General features: G+C 55.9%; 6 protein-coding genes across 6 annotated transcripts; 3 read left to right on the top strand and 3 right to left on the bottom strand.

The window, feature by feature from the left end:
- The first annotated feature begins 422 nt into the window (after positions 1–422).
- BZA05DRAFT_395357 (tRNA synthetases class II core domain (F)-domain-containing protein) lies at positions 423–2,387 on the top strand. Its single transcript, XM_051483424.1, has 4 exons — positions 423–888; positions 961–1,053; positions 1,135–1,496; positions 1,570–2,387. Exons 1-4 carry the CDS (start codon positions 574–576, stop codon positions 2,312–2,314), a joined length of 1,515 nt encoding a protein of 504 aa, XP_051340540.1. The 5' UTR covers positions 423–573; the 3' UTR covers positions 2,315–2,387.
- A 609-nt stretch (positions 2,388–2,996) lies between these two features.
- BZA05DRAFT_276661 (HAD-like domain-containing protein) lies at positions 2,997–4,648 on the bottom strand. The gene is made up of 4 exons (XM_051480287.1): positions 4,209–4,648; positions 3,810–4,135; positions 3,319–3,747; positions 2,997–3,251 (listed from the first exon to the last, which is right to left on the bottom strand). The coding sequence occupies exons 1-4, from the start codon at positions 4,378–4,380 to the stop codon at positions 3,123–3,125; spliced, it is 1,056 nt and encodes a 351-aa protein (XP_051340539.1). The 5' UTR covers positions 4,381–4,648; the 3' UTR covers positions 2,997–3,122.
- A 1,244-nt stretch (positions 4,649–5,892) lies between these two features.
- BZA05DRAFT_395353 (coatomer epsilon subunit-domain-containing protein) lies at positions 5,893–7,439 on the bottom strand. The gene is made up of 5 exons (XM_051483423.1): positions 7,189–7,439; positions 6,732–7,107; positions 6,536–6,671; positions 6,243–6,481; positions 5,893–6,149 (listed from the first exon to the last, which is right to left on the bottom strand). Exons 1-5 carry the CDS (start codon positions 7,211–7,213, stop codon positions 6,041–6,043), a joined length of 885 nt encoding a protein of 294 aa, XP_051340538.1. The 5' UTR covers positions 7,214–7,439; the 3' UTR covers positions 5,893–6,040.
- A 137-nt stretch (positions 7,440–7,576) lies between these two features.
- On the top strand, positions 7,577–10,602 carry BZA05DRAFT_429830 (uncharacterized protein). Its single transcript, XM_051486142.1, has 2 exons — positions 7,577–9,884; positions 9,944–10,602. The coding sequence occupies exons 1-2, from the start codon at positions 7,914–7,916 to the stop codon at positions 10,208–10,210; spliced, it is 2,238 nt and encodes a 745-aa protein (XP_051340537.1). The 5' UTR covers positions 7,577–7,913; the 3' UTR covers positions 10,211–10,602.
- Positions 10,603–11,534: 932 nt separating this feature from the next.
- On the top strand, positions 11,535–12,674 carry BZA05DRAFT_395345 (thioredoxin-like protein). The gene is made up of 3 exons (XM_051483422.1): positions 11,535–12,064; positions 12,135–12,270; positions 12,402–12,674. Exons 1-3 carry the CDS (start codon positions 11,817–11,819, stop codon positions 12,660–12,662), a joined length of 645 nt encoding a protein of 214 aa, XP_051340536.1. The 5' UTR covers positions 11,535–11,816; the 3' UTR covers positions 12,663–12,674.
- Positions 12,675–13,880: 1,206 nt separating this feature from the next.
- Positions 13,881–15,992, bottom strand: BZA05DRAFT_276525 (major facilitator superfamily domain-containing protein). Its single transcript, XM_051480286.1, has 5 exons — positions 15,677–15,992; positions 15,575–15,623; positions 15,280–15,507; positions 14,149–15,223; positions 13,881–14,085 (listed from the first exon to the last, which is right to left on the bottom strand). The coding sequence occupies exons 1-5, from the start codon at positions 15,797–15,799 to the stop codon at positions 14,061–14,063; spliced, it is 1,500 nt and encodes a 499-aa protein (XP_051340535.1). The 5' UTR covers positions 15,800–15,992; the 3' UTR covers positions 13,881–14,060.
- Between the last annotated feature and the right edge of the window lie 217 nt (positions 15,993–16,209).

Below are 16,209 nucleotides of genomic sequence, written 5' to 3'. Positions count from 1 at the left end.
AGCGACATGAAAACAGCCTTCCAAAGGCGTGATCTACGGTACCAGGTACGTACCCTACCTACCCTACGTACTCCCAGGACCCACTGCAGCACGGGTGTTTTTTTCGGAGATGTCAGTACAAACTTATCGGCTCATGTGTCGCGTGAGGTTTCAGGCTGCAGGCTTTGGGAGAACGGGTTTCGTCAGCCCTGTTGACTCGAGAGAGAGAGAGAGAGAGAGAGCTCAGGTTCGGGTTCGCTGCGCGAGTGATATCTCCGCGGCTACGACGGCAGCGCAGTCGTGGGCCAAAACTCGGAAGTTCATACTACTAGTATGGTATATTGCTACGGATTAAAACTCCATCTCCGCAGCAGAATTCCCCAGTTGATGGAAATCTTTCCCACAGGTACCTATCGGTTATCTCGAGTGACTCCACATGTGCCAGTCTTACCCGGCACATTGACTCACGCCCCTCCCCCGCAATCCAGCGATGCTAGTTAGTCGCAATTGGAGGGGCATCCAGATCCCACCAATACAGCACCCCACCTCGTCCCCCTCACCACCCGCCACGCTCACCCCACACAGAAACACACGATGGCACCCGAACCCGCTCCATCCGCGGCCACGGCGACAGCCGACCTCGTAACAACCGTTCTTTCCGCGCTCGACTCTGCGGCCACGCTCCCGCTAGCCTCGACCTCCGCGTTCGCGACGATCCCGCCGGCGGCGCTCAAGGGCGCGCTAGACTCCCTCCTGAGCCGGGAGATGGTGGTGTACGAAACGCTGGAGCGGGAGGTGGCGGTGCTGACGGGCGAGGGCGCGGATATTGCGGCGCGCGGGTCCCACGAGGCCAAGGTGTACGAGGCGGTGTGTAACGCTGTCGATGGGATGAAGATTTCGGAGCTGGCGGTGGGTCTCCCGTTGTTACTGGTGGATTGAGGTGTGCGAAGAAGGCATGGATGGGTGCTGAAGGGCAGATAGAAAGTTGTCGGTGCGGCGAGCGCAAAGGTGGGACAGGGAAAGGCGTTCAAGGAGGGCTGGATCAAGAAGGATGGCGATAAATTGCTCAAGAAGGTCTGCCACTCCCTATTGAGTTGAGATGAAACGATTTATGGGTATGGTACGGGAAAGGCTGATGACAATGTGTGTGTACAGGCCGACTCGATCAAAGACGTGACGCGCGAGCAGCTGAACGTGATCGCGGAGACGCAGACGTATCCGGACGTTAAGATTCTCGCGGACCTGAAGAAGCGCAAGCTTGTCGTGATGAACAAGCGGATCAGCTTCCTGATCAACAAGGGGGCCAAGTTCGCGCTGCAGATAGTGCGCGAGGAGACGGATCTGACCGCGGAGATGGTGGCCGGAGGTGCTTGGAAGGAGAAGACGTTCAAGGCGTACAACTTTGCCGCGCTCGGCGCGAAGCAGAACAGCGGTGCCCTACACCCCCTCAATAAGGTCCGCCACGAGTTCAGGAATATCTTCTTCGAGATGGGATTCACCGAGATGTCGACCGACCGGTACGTATACCTATGCCACACGCATCTGACGCTGTGGCGGTGGTGGGGCGGACTGCTGACGCAATGACCACAGCTTTGTGGAATCCGGCTTCTGGAACTTCGACACGCTGTTCGTGCCGCAGCAGCACCCCGCGCGCGACCTGCAAGACACCTTCTACATCTCGGACCCGGCGGTTGCCGATCTCCCGGAGGACACCGAGTACTGGAACAACGTGCGCGAAGTGCACGAGCAGGGCAAATACGGCTCAGCGGGGTACCGCTACCCCTGGCGGGCCGAGGAAGCGCTCCGCCTCGTGCTGCGCACGCACACGACCGCCACCTCCGTCGCGATGCTGCACAAGCTGGCACAGAACCCCGGGCCGGCACGGTACTTCTCTATCGACCGAGTCTTCCGCAACGAGACGGTGGACGCGACACACCTCGCAGAGTTCCACCAAGTCGAGGGCGTGATCGCCGACTACGGGCTCACCCTCGGCGGGCTGATCGGGTTCATGAAGGAGTTCTTCCGGAAGATGGGGATCGACGACCTGCGGTTCAAGCCGGCGTACAACCCGTACACGGAGCCGTCAATGGAGATCTTTGGCGAGCACAAGGGCCTCGGAAAGTGGGTCGAGATCGGGAACTCGGGCATGTTCCGCCCCGAAATGCTCGAGAGCATGGGACTGCCCAAGGACCTGCGCGTCTACGGATGGGGATTGTCGCTTGAGCGTCCGACAATGATCAGATACAAGGTTAGCAATATTCGTGAGCTCCTTGGCCATAAGGTCGATCTGGGATTCATCGAGAACAATGCTGCGGTCAGGTTGGATAAGTCATAGATATCGTGTTCTATCGGTGATAGAAAAAAAGGAATGAAAGCTTTAGATGCGGGGGGAGTTTCTTTACTACAGTCCAGATTCTCCATTACCATCCCAACACTCGAGTGATACCATGTGATTACATGCACCGGAACACCCCCCCTCACGACCGCATCCAGATCCAGAAGCCTAGAACCGAAACACCCGCCGATCATCAGCAGTGCGGACGGAACTGCTCCGACCATCCCACCACACTCTCACACCCTCCTCCTCCTCCACATGCGCATCCGGCACGAGCGGCGGCGGGGACGGCGGCGACACGGCAGTTTGCGTTTGGCCATCATCACATCACATCCAAACAAAAAGTAAAAAGATACACAGAATCTCGTGAGCGAGCATCGCATTGTGTTGCATTCTAGAAATGAAAAACAGATGTAGTTTTAACACGCTGCCCCGCATGCTCTGCAACTTGCGACTTGACGTAATCAATCAATAAACGGGAGAAAAAAATAACAAACAAACAGAAACCTCGCCAGTACGCCGCAATGAATACCACAATTCTTACATGCAACATCATTAACCACAACACAACACGGCCGGAAGACAAGACAGACAGGATAGGTAGATAAGACCCTATAAGAGGTATCGATAAAAAAAAATGCCCAAAAGGGGAACAAAAGCGTGGGGGGAGGTAGAGGGATGATAGTGTTGGGAAGTGGGAAGAGCAAAAGGAAAAAAAGAAACAACACCCCTTCTACTCTATCAAAGCGGCAAGCTCCAACTCCATCTATCTTCCTCCTTCCCTGCTGCACAATTCGAACACTACCGGTTACGACTGTTGGTCTGCAAAACCCGAGCTTTCGCCCTGCTGCTGCTGCTGCTCGGCCGTGACCGTAAATGTCTCGGGCCAGAGGTGCATCTTGTCCTGTTGTGTAGAGTTCTTGACGAAACGGGGAATCTGCATGAGTGATACACATCAGTCCTGCACATTACTCGTAAAGGACGGAAGTGGGGAGTTAGCATACGTTCTTCTTCTTGACGGCCTTCCTCCAGAAGTTTGCCCGAGGATTGTAGTGCGTGGGTTTTCCGGCACCGGCAGTCTTCTTTGTGTCCTCCTTCATGATCCTGATGATCTCCGTCTGAATGTCCCTGAACGTGTCGAAAGAGATGTGCGGGATCTTGCAAGTCCTGCAGTACTCTTCGAGCCTGAGACCTCTCCTAGCAAACAGGACATCGGCCTCACGTGCGGCGGCAAGATCCGAAACACCGTCTCCGACAAATACAACGAGGGGCACGGAGCCGTCTTCGCTCTCGGACGAGGCGATGGTGCGGTACTCCTGAATCGAAGCGGCCTTGTCGTGACCGAGTGGCGTCTCGTGGCGCCAGATGGGCTTCCACGATTTACCGTCCTCGGGGATGATTGCGTCGTTGGCAATGATATCGATATGTTTAGACTAGCAATGCACCTGTCAGCCGGAAAAATCAACGGGCAAATGCAACACAAGCTCCGACATACCTGCTTCTTTCCCAGGAACTCGTCCAGCACACGTCTCAAGATGGGCTTAAGTCCGGCCGAGATAACGTTGAAGGGGATGTTATTCTTGATGCAGAAGTCGTGGAACTCGAGGAAGTGCGGGTCAATCTTGAGAGCTTCCTTCATCACCTCGAAGCCGTTCTCGAACGGAACGTTGAGACTACCCCACATCTCCTCCGAGACGTCACGGAACGACCTCACGCCCATGCGGATCTGCTCGTCCAGCTCTTCTCGACGATCGGCTCCGCATCCGTGAGCGTCGAAGAGAATGTGTCCGGTGTCCTGCATGAAGATTGTGCCATCGAAATCTTTTATCGGTCAGCACCATGCCCCAGAAAGAGGAGATCTTAGGAGGGGGGAGTTTGGCTAGAGGGATAGTACCGGAGAAGATGATAATGTCACGCTTCGACAAGCCGGCAAGGTCATCGCTGCTCTCGCTGCTCTTGATCGGTATCCGGAGGTCCTGAGGTGTGGCACCTCCAAGGTTCGGCTTCGCCCTCTCTAGCTCGGGGGCGGCTCCGGCAGGGTCGGAGCTGAGGACGTGAGGAGCCATTGTGTGTGTAGCAACGTGGAGTCTCTATCGACGCCAGGTGGCAAGGAGATGCAGAGGAGAGAGGGATACAGAACGCAGCGAGGAGAGCTTCAATCAAGGTACCTGAGAGAGAATGGGGTACTGTAGATGGAGGGTGGAGGGAGGAGGGGCGAATTCCGCGCTAAGAGGGATTCGAAGCTGAGAGCAAGCAAGCCAGAAAGCCAGAGAGACGGATACTGAAGGAGCTGGAATGGAAAGGAAGGAAGCGGGGGGGAAGGAGAGGTGGTGAGGGGAGGAGGGCTTGGTGGCTTCTCTTTAAACGCACTGGCATCGTTATGGGAAGTGTCTTTTTTAAAGCGGCGGCCGGGATGGATGGATGGAGGGGCAGCACCAGTGACGAGACGCAAGCTAAGACATATCGGTTGGCCGCCGTGTGCCACCGGATCACCGTCGCCGGCGAGATCTCTCGGCTTGTCTAGGCACAAACGGTGAGCACTCACAGCTGCTGCTGCTTGCTGCTGTGTGTCTTCTAGGAGGGAAGGTGAAGCGGGGCGGAGGTTAGAGTAGAGACCTGATAAGGTGGCCATGGGTGATTTGATTGATTAGGGTAGTCCTTGCCTTATGGGGACATTTCTGAATCGGCTTACTACCAGCTGCTAGTGCTCCATGTATGATATGTATGCGATTGGAATTGAAGCTGGCCGCGCATCGAAAGCCAGCAGCCAGCCAGCAGCCAGCCAGCCAGCCAGACAGACAGGCCGAAGCGGATTGCCCGCAGGTCATGTCAAAATCCCGCTCGATCTGGAAGAGAGCCGATAACTATGATGGCGGCCACTCTGACTGGCCAGCAGAAAACTCTTTTTACCCCTGGCGCTGACATAAGGCCCCGTGCTTGGCGAGCTTCATCGATCCTCACTCAGGGCCTTTATCTTCCTGGGTGGTCTCTCATCCCCGTGATAACGATCCGGCCGCAGAGTGGTTAGTGCACACTACCGAAGAGTAGAGTACGCTTCATCGCGGGCAGCCGACTGGCCCAAAAGTAGCCACTGCATTTGGAGACCAGGTCACCACAAGAAGACCCACGTTTCCGTCCACTTTGGGTTGGCCATCTACGCGGTCAGGACCGACTGACGTCGATTCCTCGCACGCCCGACGGTCCGCAATCTTGCCACGGCAACCACTCTGTATGTGCAGTGCGGAGGCGCGAATTACGCGGTGTGGCTGGTTTGGTTAGCACCGTCACATCGGGTCAAGCCCGTTCCAACGGCGCCCGCCGCACTAGGCGGCGAGGATTGACGTCAACCAGTCCCGGCCAGCCCGGAATCCTAATCCCTCAAGACTCAATAACCTGTGAAACAAGGCAGGGCCAGGAACATTTCGATGCGTGGGCTTGGGTCCGTGCGAATCGTCATCCATCAACTTCCCTTGCGATGTGACGGCAGGGCTTGCACGTTGTTACAGAAGTCGCGGCTAATATTGTGGCGCATAGTCATACTCAAATTCCCTCACGTCTCACCGCCAGATCGATATCTCATGGGTATGGGGAATAGTCATCGACGCGTTCAGATGCGTTGAAGTAAGCAGATCGAGCATGGATTAAGTATTTCCCTCTATCTGCGAATATGTAGGTATGCATTCGATTCACCTACTCCGCCTGGCCCAAACATCTAAAGTGACATGATTATGCACCCACCCTGGCGGTATATTTCGCGGCCGCCCTGTCGAACAATTCGCTCTTTTGCTCGAGATCGGTCAGGAAGATGTGAGAGGGCGCAGCAGTCTGTAGGGTCCTAGTGTGAAGCAGAAGCAGTCAGCCTTATCCGGTCCAGCCTCTCGGGATGCTGCCCCGCATCCCCGCCCGTGGAGGGAATATATGCGCATACTTGAGATAGTCCGCAAAGTCTTTGCCTGCGAGGACCGAGAGCACGATCGAGTTGGCGAGAGCTTCCGTGTGGTTCGGGTTCTTCTCGAGGGCCTGTTGAAGAGCGACTTCTGCCTCCTCCAGGCGGCCCAGGTGTAGCTCGGCCACTGCCTGACCGACCAACGTCTGCGGCGACGAGGAGATCGGTGCCTGTGCGAGTTCTTCGTAAACGTAGTACGACTGTTGGTACTTGTCACCACCCTACGCATACATCGTCAGTACGATACCTTCAACTTCGCGACCCAAGAAGCTTACGATTCGCAGCCCAACCCACGACTCGGCCAGATTAACAAGCAAGCTGTCCTGCGCCCACTTCTTGGCCGACTGTACCTCCTTCACAGCCAAATCTGTCCGGTTCAGGGCCAAACGGATCTGTACTGTCAGAGCCAAACTATGAGCCCGCAAGTCCGTCAGCGGTGCCATATCGTCGCTCCCCACGGTTCGGACTTACGCTTCCAAGTTGCCCTCATGCTTGCTCAACAAGCCGAGAGCATCATCACTCCTCCCCTCCAAATGCAACACCGTAGCTCCCAGCACCTGCACCGTCCTATTATCCGAAGACGCGGCAACAAGCGCATCGATCTCGGCAACCGCCGACTCGGTGTTTCCAGTTGTGTACTCGGCAAAAGCCTTGACAGCTTTGAGGTCGGGCTCGTCGGCGCCTCCAAGCTCGCCGATCACGTCCGCTGCCTCGCCGTTGGCGATGCGCGCACGCAGGATGTAGACTTTTGCACGGAGCTGGTTTTCGGGCGACAGGCTCGATGTGCTTTGCGATACTACCGACGAGTATTGGCCTTGGTGGAAGGCATTGTGGATGTTTAGGAGCTCTAGCCGGTGGTGGGTGGGTGCGTGTTAGTGGGGCAACCTGACACCGCAACAAGACAGAACTTTAGGGGCAAACAAGTTACCTCCTTCAGATGAGAATGGATCCATTGGCGCGGAGGTATGTGATGTAGGTTTTTGTGAAGAATTGAAGGATTGAAGGATGTTTATGCGGCTTCCTGGAATAAGCGGTTGTTGGATTAGGATGTAGCTCTACTGGTGCTTTGTAGGTGTTCGGTGTCCACATTCAACCTGTGTTCGCTGGGAATGTCCCTACTAAGAGCCGCCATTCATCGAGACCACAACACGATGTAAAATCGCTGCCACAAACCGTGCGGAGTCTTTTTTATATCTGTCTTTGGCCATATAGCTTTTAGAGAATTCCGTATTGATTCATTTTTTGTGTTGTCGCATCGGTCGCGCATTGCCGAACCCAAAGGTCAACGGCGCACTTCACTTCACCTCTCCACTACTACTACATACTACTACTACAACAACAACAACAACAACGTCGAGCTGAGCAACCTCTGTCCACCACGTCCGGAGACATCCAAAATTGCCGCTTTCCGACTGAATTCCCCACTCACTCTTCTCGCGCTCGTATAATAACACTCTTATCGCACTCGACTCATACCGCGAACCCACCCTCCTCTCAACTTCCCGTCGCAGCGCACACACCGGAAACCTACGCGAGTGACTCAACGCGGCGCCTCTCTCGGAAGAAGGCGGGGAAAGCGAACCCATTTTATCGTATAAAGCTTTGCACGCACGCATCGTAGAGCAGCAGCAGCAGTCGGCCGATCACATTTTGATGTCGACCAACGGCAACAAGCGGAAACCCACAGACCAAAATCCCGAAAGCTCACCGGCGCCCAAGCACCTCAAGATCGACGAGACGACGATGGCGTCCGTCCCGCCCACGCGCCGGCCGCTCGTGCAGCAGGAGATCACCGACACCATCATGGCGTTCCCCGGATGGCCCGCCGAAACTAAGCGCAAATATCTCGGCGGAATCGAGAGTTTACGGCAGATCGTCGAGAATAAGGGGATCAGCTCGCCGGAAGGACAGGTCGCTCAGGCGAAGATCGATAAGATATTGACTCACCTACGCGGACAGGTCGCGCAGCGACAGCAGCAGCAGCAGCTTCAAATGCAGCAGGCGGCGGCCGCGGCGGCCGCGGCTGCGACGATGGGTGGTGGTGGTGGTGGTGGCGTCGTTCCCTCGGGTGCTGTCGCGGGTGTCCCTGGTGTCGGTGCTGCTGTACCCACCCCAGCCGCTCCAACTGGCTCGGCGAACAACATAATGGCACCTACGGCGGCGTCGCGATGGATCCCTCCAGCGGGGCTGACCCCACAGGCGGCCGAACAGTGGAAGGCCGACATCGGTACCAAGCTCACCGGACTCGGACATAAGCTAGCTGCTGCCAAAGCGCAGGTTCAAGAGCAACTTGCAGCGCTGGAGAGGGGAGGACACACGGCAGAGGCTGAGGCAGAAATCCGCAAGAAGCTGCAAGAGGCCCAGGCGAACTTTGCGCAATGCAAGGAGATACTTGGAAACTTTTACCATTCCCAGAAGCAGATGCAAGCGCAGAAACAGCAGCAGCAACTGCAACAGGGTCAGCAGCCACAGCAGCCACAGCTCCCGGGTGGAGCACCAATCCATCCCGGCGGTGGCCCGCAGCAGCAGCAGCAGCAGCAACAGATGCAAACGCAACAGCCTCGACCCATGCAGCCGCAGCAGACCCATCACCCCCAACAGCCCGGCATGGCGCCTGCTGGTGTCGTTCACCAACAGCAACCACAACCGCAAAACATGCAAGCACGTCCACCACAGCAGCCACCACAAGGCACGCCGATGCAACAGCAGCCGCTACCTCCCGCTCCTCCACAGATGCAGCAGCCTCAACAGCCCCAACAGCAACCACAGCAAATGACTCAGCAGCAACAGCCGCAGGGCACTCCTGTCCAGAGGGTTTCCACGCCGGTCGACCAGACGCATGTAGGGTCCCCTGCAAATGTCAACAGTCACGTGACATCGATGAATCAGGCAAGGCAGCAAGCCGCGATTCAACACCAAGCTGCAATGTCACCAAACCAGTCAAACATGCAGCTACAGAATCCCCAGCAACAGCAACAGGCCCAGAACCCGCAGCAGCAAGTTCCCAGGGTACCTCAGAACATGATTCAACAACAGGCTCAGCAGCAGCAGCAGCAAGCCCAGGCCCAAGTGATGGGACGATCTCCTGCCCCGACGAATGCTGGAACACCCATGGCGGCGGGTCCAAACTCGCCCGCGCCGAGACCTGGTTCTGCGCAATCGCAGCAGACCGCTAGACCGCAAACCGCAACTGGTGCGCCGGCACAGGGCCAAGCCCCACAGCTCCCACAGCAACCGGGACAGCAACCCCATCCACAGCAACAGCAGCAACCCCATCCACAGCAACAGCAACAGCAGCAACAACAACGTCTCATCCCTCCTAACCAGATGCCCCCAACTCCTCAAGCTGCTGCCCAGCGTGAAAACGCTCAACCCCAGCGCATGCCGATCCCCCAGAATCTCGCGATTCCTCAGCCGGTTCCGGTGTCGATCCCCGCGGGCCGGCCGTCCCTTACCGGTGGTGCCAACACCCCGGCCAACTCGGTCCTCGGCACCCCAGCCATCATCAAGCAGCCCGCATTCGAATTCGATGAAGGTGGTATGGGTCTGTTGAGCAAGCGCAAGCTCGAGGAACTCGTCAAGCAGATCGACCCGGAGGAGAAACTCGACCCCGATGTTGAAGAGGTAAGCAAGCACCTCCCCCACCTTTCCTTTCCACATCTGCTAACCCAGTGGACAACCAGTCGATCCTGGAGCTCGTTGACGAGTTTATCGATACGATCTCCACGACCGCCTGCAAGCTGGCTAAGCTCCGTGGCTCGGACACGCTCGACATCAAGGACATCCAGATCATTCTGGAACGCAACTGGAACATCAGGATCCCCGGATACTCGGCCGACGAGATCCGCACGGTCCGCAAGTTCAACCCTGCGCCGGGATATCACCACAAGATGGGTGCGTTGGTTGCTCAGAAGCAGCTGGCCCAGACCGCCGGTAAGAATGGAGAGTAGACTTGAGCGAATTAGCTCTTCTTCCCTTTGCCTCTACGTCTTGATGTGCTTGCTTTCTTGTTAGTAGGGGGAGGATGGTTATGTTTCTGCTGCTCAATACTAGGGTCTCTGTTTTTTTTCTTCCCGTTGGTTTGCTCTGCCTTTTAAGTGACTACTCATGAGATAATACTGCTGGTGTGGTGCGCTGTAATTGCTTTTGTTCTTGTTTTCGGGCTTGTTTTCACGTTCAAAATGACTGCGTGTGCTGAACTTGAGGGGATGGACGGACGGATGCACCTCTTTACGTGTGGTATATACTGGTACTCACTGTGGGGGAGGGAGTTGGCGGATGGCGCGCTGGATCTCGGAGGGTGCTATATAGTGTATCTACATGATGGATTGGCATTGGCGCTTGCCTACTGTACATGCTTTGTACTGCATCTTGCGACTTGTGTGATGCCGTGATGGCGTGTGATCGTCTCAATATGCACGTCCCGAGTCTGCCAGCTCTGGCCATACCGTAGGCGGGTCGGTATTCATGATTCATCAGCCCCATCCCATTCCTAGCTTTCATATGAAGCCCACGAATCACCACCACCCGTAAGCTCATAGCATACTGACAATCGACACCACTACCTGTGATACGTAGATACTCCATTCTACATCAAGCTGGAGATAGAATCCTTCTGTTCTGTTTTCTTATGGGGAGAGCAGTCGTACTTATATAAGTGCCCAAGTACATACCCCCCGTCCACCCACTTCCCCCTCCAACAATGCCGCTTCATCCATCTGGGCCCTTCCAAATACCGTACCTACCCCGTCCTCGCCATCACTCCACTCCACTCCACTAGTTATGTACAATACACACGGCGTCCAGCCCGCTCTCGCTTCCATCGGACCGGACCACCCTCGCTCCGAATCCCGCGATTCTAGATTTCCACGTTTTGTCAGTTCCATTCCAGAACCGTAGGCATTCGGTTGTTTCCCTTCCCCTCCTTTCCAGGGTTGACATGTGAGCCCGTAGGTTGGTATGCACCCCACTGGTCGCCTGGTCGTCTCTAGAAGGCCGCGGAATCGACAGCGGAGTTCCGTTCCTAACTCTGGACCTATGGCTCGGAGAATGTTTCTACCTATATACACCGCACATACAGACAGACCCCTTGCACGGTACCGGTTCTGCGGCCTTCAGGGAAGCACCCGCGATATAGTAGCTACCTACCGGTGCTGATCTGATATGCGGAAGCGTTATTTGTCATTCCGCAGCTGGGGGACTTCTAGATGTGTTCTTTCCTCCGTCGCTTGTTGCTGCTGGAGCCTGGATCCTTTCTCCGTGTCCTTGCCTCGACTCGGCTATGATGTTCCAGGGGTGGGGGGTGGGGGGGTCCCTTCCTTCAATTCGCGGTGAGAGGTCCGCGCGGTAAATCCCGTCAATCCCTCTGGCTCCTCGAGTGGAACACAACGACGTCATGTGGGCCGTCCCGACCGACCGACCGCCTCACTGACACATGTGTCGGACTCGGACGCTGCCCTCGCCTCGCCTCGCCTCGCCGCCCCGGTCACCACGCAGAACGAAAGAAGAAGAAGAACAAGAACAAGCAGCTGAAGCCTGAAGCTATAAAACCACGCCATGTCCCTCCCCCTCCTCCTCATTCGCCGCACCACAAACAACACCACCACCTTACGAACCACCGCGGCAATACTAGCATCCACCACCACCATCCCCACAATCTTCAAACCACGAACACTACAACAAGCCCGAGCCATGTCGTCCGCCAGCACAATCTACGATTTCACCGCCACCAAGCAGCTGGGCGAGCCGCTGCCCATGTCGCAGCTGAAGGGTAAGGTGGTCCTGATCGTCAACGTCGCCAGCAAGTGCGTCCTCCCCACTCCCCACTCCCCACCCTCCAATAGGCAATCGTGGGATGCTAATGATGGGAATTAGGTGCGGCTTCACCCCGCAGTACAAGGGCCTCGAGGAGCTTAACCAGAAGTACCATGACAAGGGTCTCGAGATCCTCGGTTTCCCGTGTAACCAGTTCGGCGGACAGGAGCCGGGCACTGATGAGGATATTCAGAACGTGAGTACCCCATAACCACCGTCCTTTCCCCACCCTGCATCCCCCCATCTCCATCCCCATCCGCACCCCCACCTCACCAATCTGCACGCATCTCCAACACCCAGGCTAATTCCGCGCTGACACCCCAACAGTTCTGCCAAACCAACTACGGCGTAAAATTCACCATGATGAAGAAAGTGGACGTGAACGGGGAGGCGGCGGACCCACTGTGGGAGCACATCAAGAACGAGAAGCCGGGGATGCTGGGCATGAAGCGCGTAAAGTGGAACTACGAGAAGTTCCTGATCGGACGGGACGGGAAGGTCGTCGAGCGCTGGGCGAGCGTCACGAAGCCGGAGAGTCTGGCTGGCGCGATCGAGAGGGAGCTGGCGAAGGGGGCGCCTGTTTCGTGAGTGAAGGGGGAGAGGGGAGGGGGGAGGGAGGGGGGGAGGGAGTATGCTTTGAAGGGATGGGAGTGGGAGGTGGGGGGGGGATACCCCAGGAGAGGTTGACTGTTGGGATTGAAGTGTGTACTTACTCAGTACCTACCTGTGTACAATGGGAATTTTACTTGTACTTGTCCTGCATGTTCCGCGATGATATGCAAGGTCCCGTCTTGCACGCTGTTGCAGCTGATCTGAGCAGCTGAGCAGCGTGAGCTGGCAACATGAGCCGCGAGTGCTACTCGATGGAATGAACCTTACTTGTCTGACATCCCAAGTCCCTACAATCATGAATCCTCACCAGTCACCAGTCGGCAACCTTTTCTTGCCAAATCCATTCCCGCATGCAGATGGGTTTACGGCGTTGATGCTGAACAGTGAATACATCGGAAATCTGTCAAATACATACCACCGTTTTTGTCCAATAGTTACACCCAGCCAGTCGAACGAGAGTGTGACATTTCGAGTGAGTGAAAGAGCTTGCTTGGAAGTTGGCACTCTGAGTTTGTGAAGACGTTACCAATGCCCACCACAGCAGCACGCAGCACCACAGCACAATCATGCCTATTTCGATGCTCTCCTAGACACATAGTAGGGTCATGTACTTGCGGGGAGGTTGTGGGTTCGTATTTGTTCAGACGGTTAGACGTTCAGACCGTTAGATAGACGTTCAGACCGTTAGATAGACGTTCAGACCGTTAGACGTTCAGACAAGCAGACAAGCAGACAAGCAGACAAGCAGACAAGCAGACAAGCAGACAAGCAGACAAGCAGACAAGCAGACAAGCAGACAAGCAGACAAGCAAGCAAGCAAGCAAGCAAGCAAACAGACAAGCAAGCAAGCAAGCGAGCGAGAAAGCGAGTAAACACTCAATGGGATGGCTTTGGTCCACTCACTCTCCGCCACTCTACCTAATGATTACTTCCGATCGTCGTGCTTGAGGGTAGGTATCGTCGTTTACCATACATACTAGGTACTCTATACTGCAGTACCTACTCTGCTCTGGTACGGTGCTCTGGTACAGCAGGCTTTCGAGGAGTTTCGCTCGGTGGCAGGTACCTGGGTAAATACTCTGCCGGAACTTTTAGAGCTGCTGTGGACCTGTGGTGTAGGTGCTTTTTCACTCGAGATTCTATGCTCTCACTCGACTACAACTACTCGTACGCACACTGCACGAACAGGATTACGGGGTGTGTTTGGTAGATTCTATCATCATAGATTCATACAAGTGATATATACAGCAAAAAATTGAAAACTCCTAGGTACAAAATTGAACAGAAATAGGTATCCCACATCGTCACGTCATCAACATCGTCGTCCCCGTCCAGCACGCCTAGGTACATCCATCACCGAAGGGCAGGTAGGTACTACAAGGTGTACAAAAAGTCGGGTCTGTGAAGGTATATTATTAGCAAGGTGGATAGAATAATAAAGAAGCAGTGTAGGGGAACCAACCGTTTATCACCCAACCCCTCAATCTCCTTGCGCGAGAGGCCCTCGATCCAGACATCGCGCTCGCCAGTACGGCGCTTCTCATTCTCCCTACGGAGCAGGAAGTAGTTGAGGACCGACCCACCAAACAATCCGATAGTGAGGTATCCGAGGACGACAGCATGGCCGAGCCTGTAATGCGGGGCGTCCTTTGCGCGGTAGACGTTGCTGCCCATGATGCCGTTGAGGTTTCCCCAGCCGATGACGATGCCGATGGTGGTGCCGCGCTTGTACACGCCCTCGACGTTGTTGGAGACCCAGGTGATGGTGTTGGAGATGCACGGGTAGATACCGAGCGCGGCGAGGAACGTGGCGATGTAGCTGAGCGTGGGCGAGTTCGAGCCGAGGAGGATCGCGAAGCCGAGGACCCCGAGCAGCGAGATGAAGATGTTGAAGAGCCCGCGCTGGCCGGCCCGATCGGCGAACCATCCTACGAGGATGGTGAGCACGCAGGCGAGCGCGTATGGCGGCACACTGAGGAGCTGCGCGGTGGTGCTGCTATAGCCGAGCTCTTTGATAATGGTCGGGAGGAACAGGGAGAAGGCGTAGAGAGAGCCGGCGACTCCCATGTAGATCAGTGCGCCCACCCAGGTCTTCCAGTCCTTCAGACTCTGCCAGACGTATACGGACTTGATGTCCTCGTGCGAGGACGAGGCCTGGCCGTCCTCGGCGAGACGCCGCAGCACGCGGGCACGCTCGAGGGGGGTGAGGAACTTGGCGTCGTCGGGGAAGTCGTGGACCATCCAGAAGGAGGCGATGCCGATGACGAAAGTGGCAATACCCTCGAGGATGAAGATCCATTGCCACCCGTGCAGACCGGAGATGCCGTCCATGCGTGAGATGGCGGCGGCGAGGAGTCCACCGAAACTACCGCTGACGGCCGCAGCGGAAAAGAAGATGGCGGCGCGAATTCCGAATTCTCTGCGCTTGAACCAACAACTAAGGTAGTAGTTTACACCGGGGAAGAGACCGGCTTCGGTCAAACCCAGGAACCAGCGGGCCGCCATCAGGCCGTTGTAGTTGTGGCAGAGACCCATAACTGCGAACTGTCAGCCATGTACTTTTGCGATACAATGCGGGAAGTGAGAAGCATACAAGTCATGCAAAGTCCCCAAGCCAACATGATCACGGGGATGTAAATTCTCGGCTTCATCCACTTCAGGAGGATGTTCGACAGTGGCTCGAATACCGAGTAGCTGACGAAGAAGATGGTGAGACACGCATTGTACTGAGTATTCGTCATGCCCAGGTCCTCGATCAGGCCTTCAATCTTTGCGTTTCCGATGTTCGTGCGGTCGAGGAAGGATACGAGGTATAGCAGACCTATGGATCCAGCAGTCAGCACTCATTGGCCCTTCCATTCGTTCATCCATCCACAGGTAAGACATACAGAGCCACGGGATAAGCTTCCAGTCGAGTTTTCGCACGAGGGCACGATCCTACATGCAGAAGTTAGCACCTAGTCATCCACGAATCCTCGGAATATACACACAATAGCCTCCCGCTCCTCATCCGAGAGTCCCGCATCGGGGTCTTCGGGGACATCGAAATGCTCTTTCATCTCAGCAGTCGGCTTCTCGACTGTCGTCGCTGGGCTCGCATTGAGGGCAGCCATAGTTTCCAGATACGTTGTTGAATGACTGGCAGAAAGAAAGAGAAAAAAAACAGGCTCACTGTTGACCTTTATATTGTCTCGCCCGCAATATGGGATCTTCACGCCCGCCAGCCGTTTTGGGGAACTCTACTCCGGACGTCCGGCACAGCCGGCGCACCCCGCATGTGTATGTACATACAACTTCAAGGGCAGCTGCCGGCCAGAACACAGAGCGTGTGAAACCGCCCATGCTTAATCCCGAGTTGGTTCCACTGTGGAATGGCGGGGGGCAGAGCACTGTGGAATGGCGGGGGGCAGAGCACTGTGGAATGGGGGGCATGATAGGTATGCACGATGTTAGGGAATCCGACGGTATCCACTCGCTGGCAGGCGCACGATGGATCCGCGTTACGCTCGATGCGTACACCGTT

This window comes from Tricharina praecox (genome assembly GCF_024521635.1).
Source record: "Tricharina praecox strain CBS 144465 chromosome Unknown BZA05scaffold_9, whole genome shotgun sequence".
NCBI classification, from domain to species: domain Eukaryota; kingdom Fungi; phylum Ascomycota; class Pezizomycetes; order Pezizales; family Pyronemataceae; genus Tricharina; species Tricharina praecox.
The sequence above is the reverse complement of the archived record's forward strand: the minus strand, read 5'-3'. Positions and strand labels throughout refer to the sequence as shown.

Coding starts and splice junctions, on each gene's coding strand:
- BZA05DRAFT_276525 (XM_051480286.1), bottom strand. CDS start 15,799: ATGGCTGCCCTCAATGCGAGCCCAGCGACGACAGTCGAGAAGCCGACT. Junction 15,624..15,676: donor ATGAGGAGCGGGAGGCTATT/GTGTGTATATTC, acceptor TTCTGCATGTAG/GATCGTGCCCTCGTGCGAAA. Junction 15,508..15,574: donor GAAGCTTATCCCGTGGCTCT/GTATGTCTTACC, acceptor CTGGATCCATAG/GTCTGCTATACCTCGTATCC.
- BZA05DRAFT_276661 (XM_051480287.1), bottom strand. CDS start 4,380: ATGGCTCCTCACGTCCTCAGCTCCGACCCTGCCGGAGCCGCCCCCGAG. Junction 4,136..4,208: donor TGACATTATCATCTTCTCCG/GTACTATCCCTC, acceptor GACCGATAAAAG/ATTTCGATGGCACAATCTTC. Junction 3,252..3,318: donor AGGCCGTCAAGAAGAAGAAC/GTATGCTAACTC, acceptor TCACTCATGCAG/ATTCCCCGTTTCGTCAAGAA.
- BZA05DRAFT_429830 (XM_051486142.1), top strand. CDS start 7,914: ATGTCGACCAACGGCAACAAGCGGAAACCCACAGACCAAAATCCCGAA. Junction 9,885..9,943: donor TCGACCCCGATGTTGAAGAG/GTAAGCAAGCAC, acceptor GTGGACAACCAG/TCGATCCTGGAGCTCGTTGA.
- BZA05DRAFT_395353 (XM_051483423.1), bottom strand. CDS start 7,213: ATGGATCCATTCTCATCTGAAGGAG. Junction 7,108..7,188: donor TCCATTCTCATCTGAAGGAG/GTAACTTGTTTG, acceptor ACCACCGGCTAG/AGCTCCTAAACATCCACAAT. Junction 6,672..6,731: donor CATGAGGGCAACTTGGAAGC/GTAAGTCCGAAC, acceptor GCGGGCTCATAG/TTTGGCTCTGACAGTACAGA.
- BZA05DRAFT_395345 (XM_051483422.1), top strand. CDS start 11,817: ATGTCCCTCCCCCTCCTCCTCATTCGCCGCACCACAAACAACACCACC. Junction 12,065..12,134: donor ATCGTCAACGTCGCCAGCAA/GTGCGTCCTCCC, acceptor GATGGGAATTAG/GTGCGGCTTCACCCCGCAGT. Junction 12,271..12,401: donor CTGATGAGGATATTCAGAAC/GTGAGTACCCCA, acceptor ACACCCCAACAG/TTCTGCCAAACCAACTACGG.
- BZA05DRAFT_395357 (XM_051483424.1), top strand. CDS start 574: ATGGCACCCGAACCCGCTCCATCCGCGGCCACGGCGACAGCCGACCTC. Junction 889..960: donor TGAAGATTTCGGAGCTGGCG/GTGGGTCTCCCG, acceptor AAGGGCAGATAG/AAAGTTGTCGGTGCGGCGAG. Junction 1,497..1,569: donor ACCGAGATGTCGACCGACCG/GTACGTATACCT, acceptor CAATGACCACAG/CTTTGTGGAATCCGGCTTCT.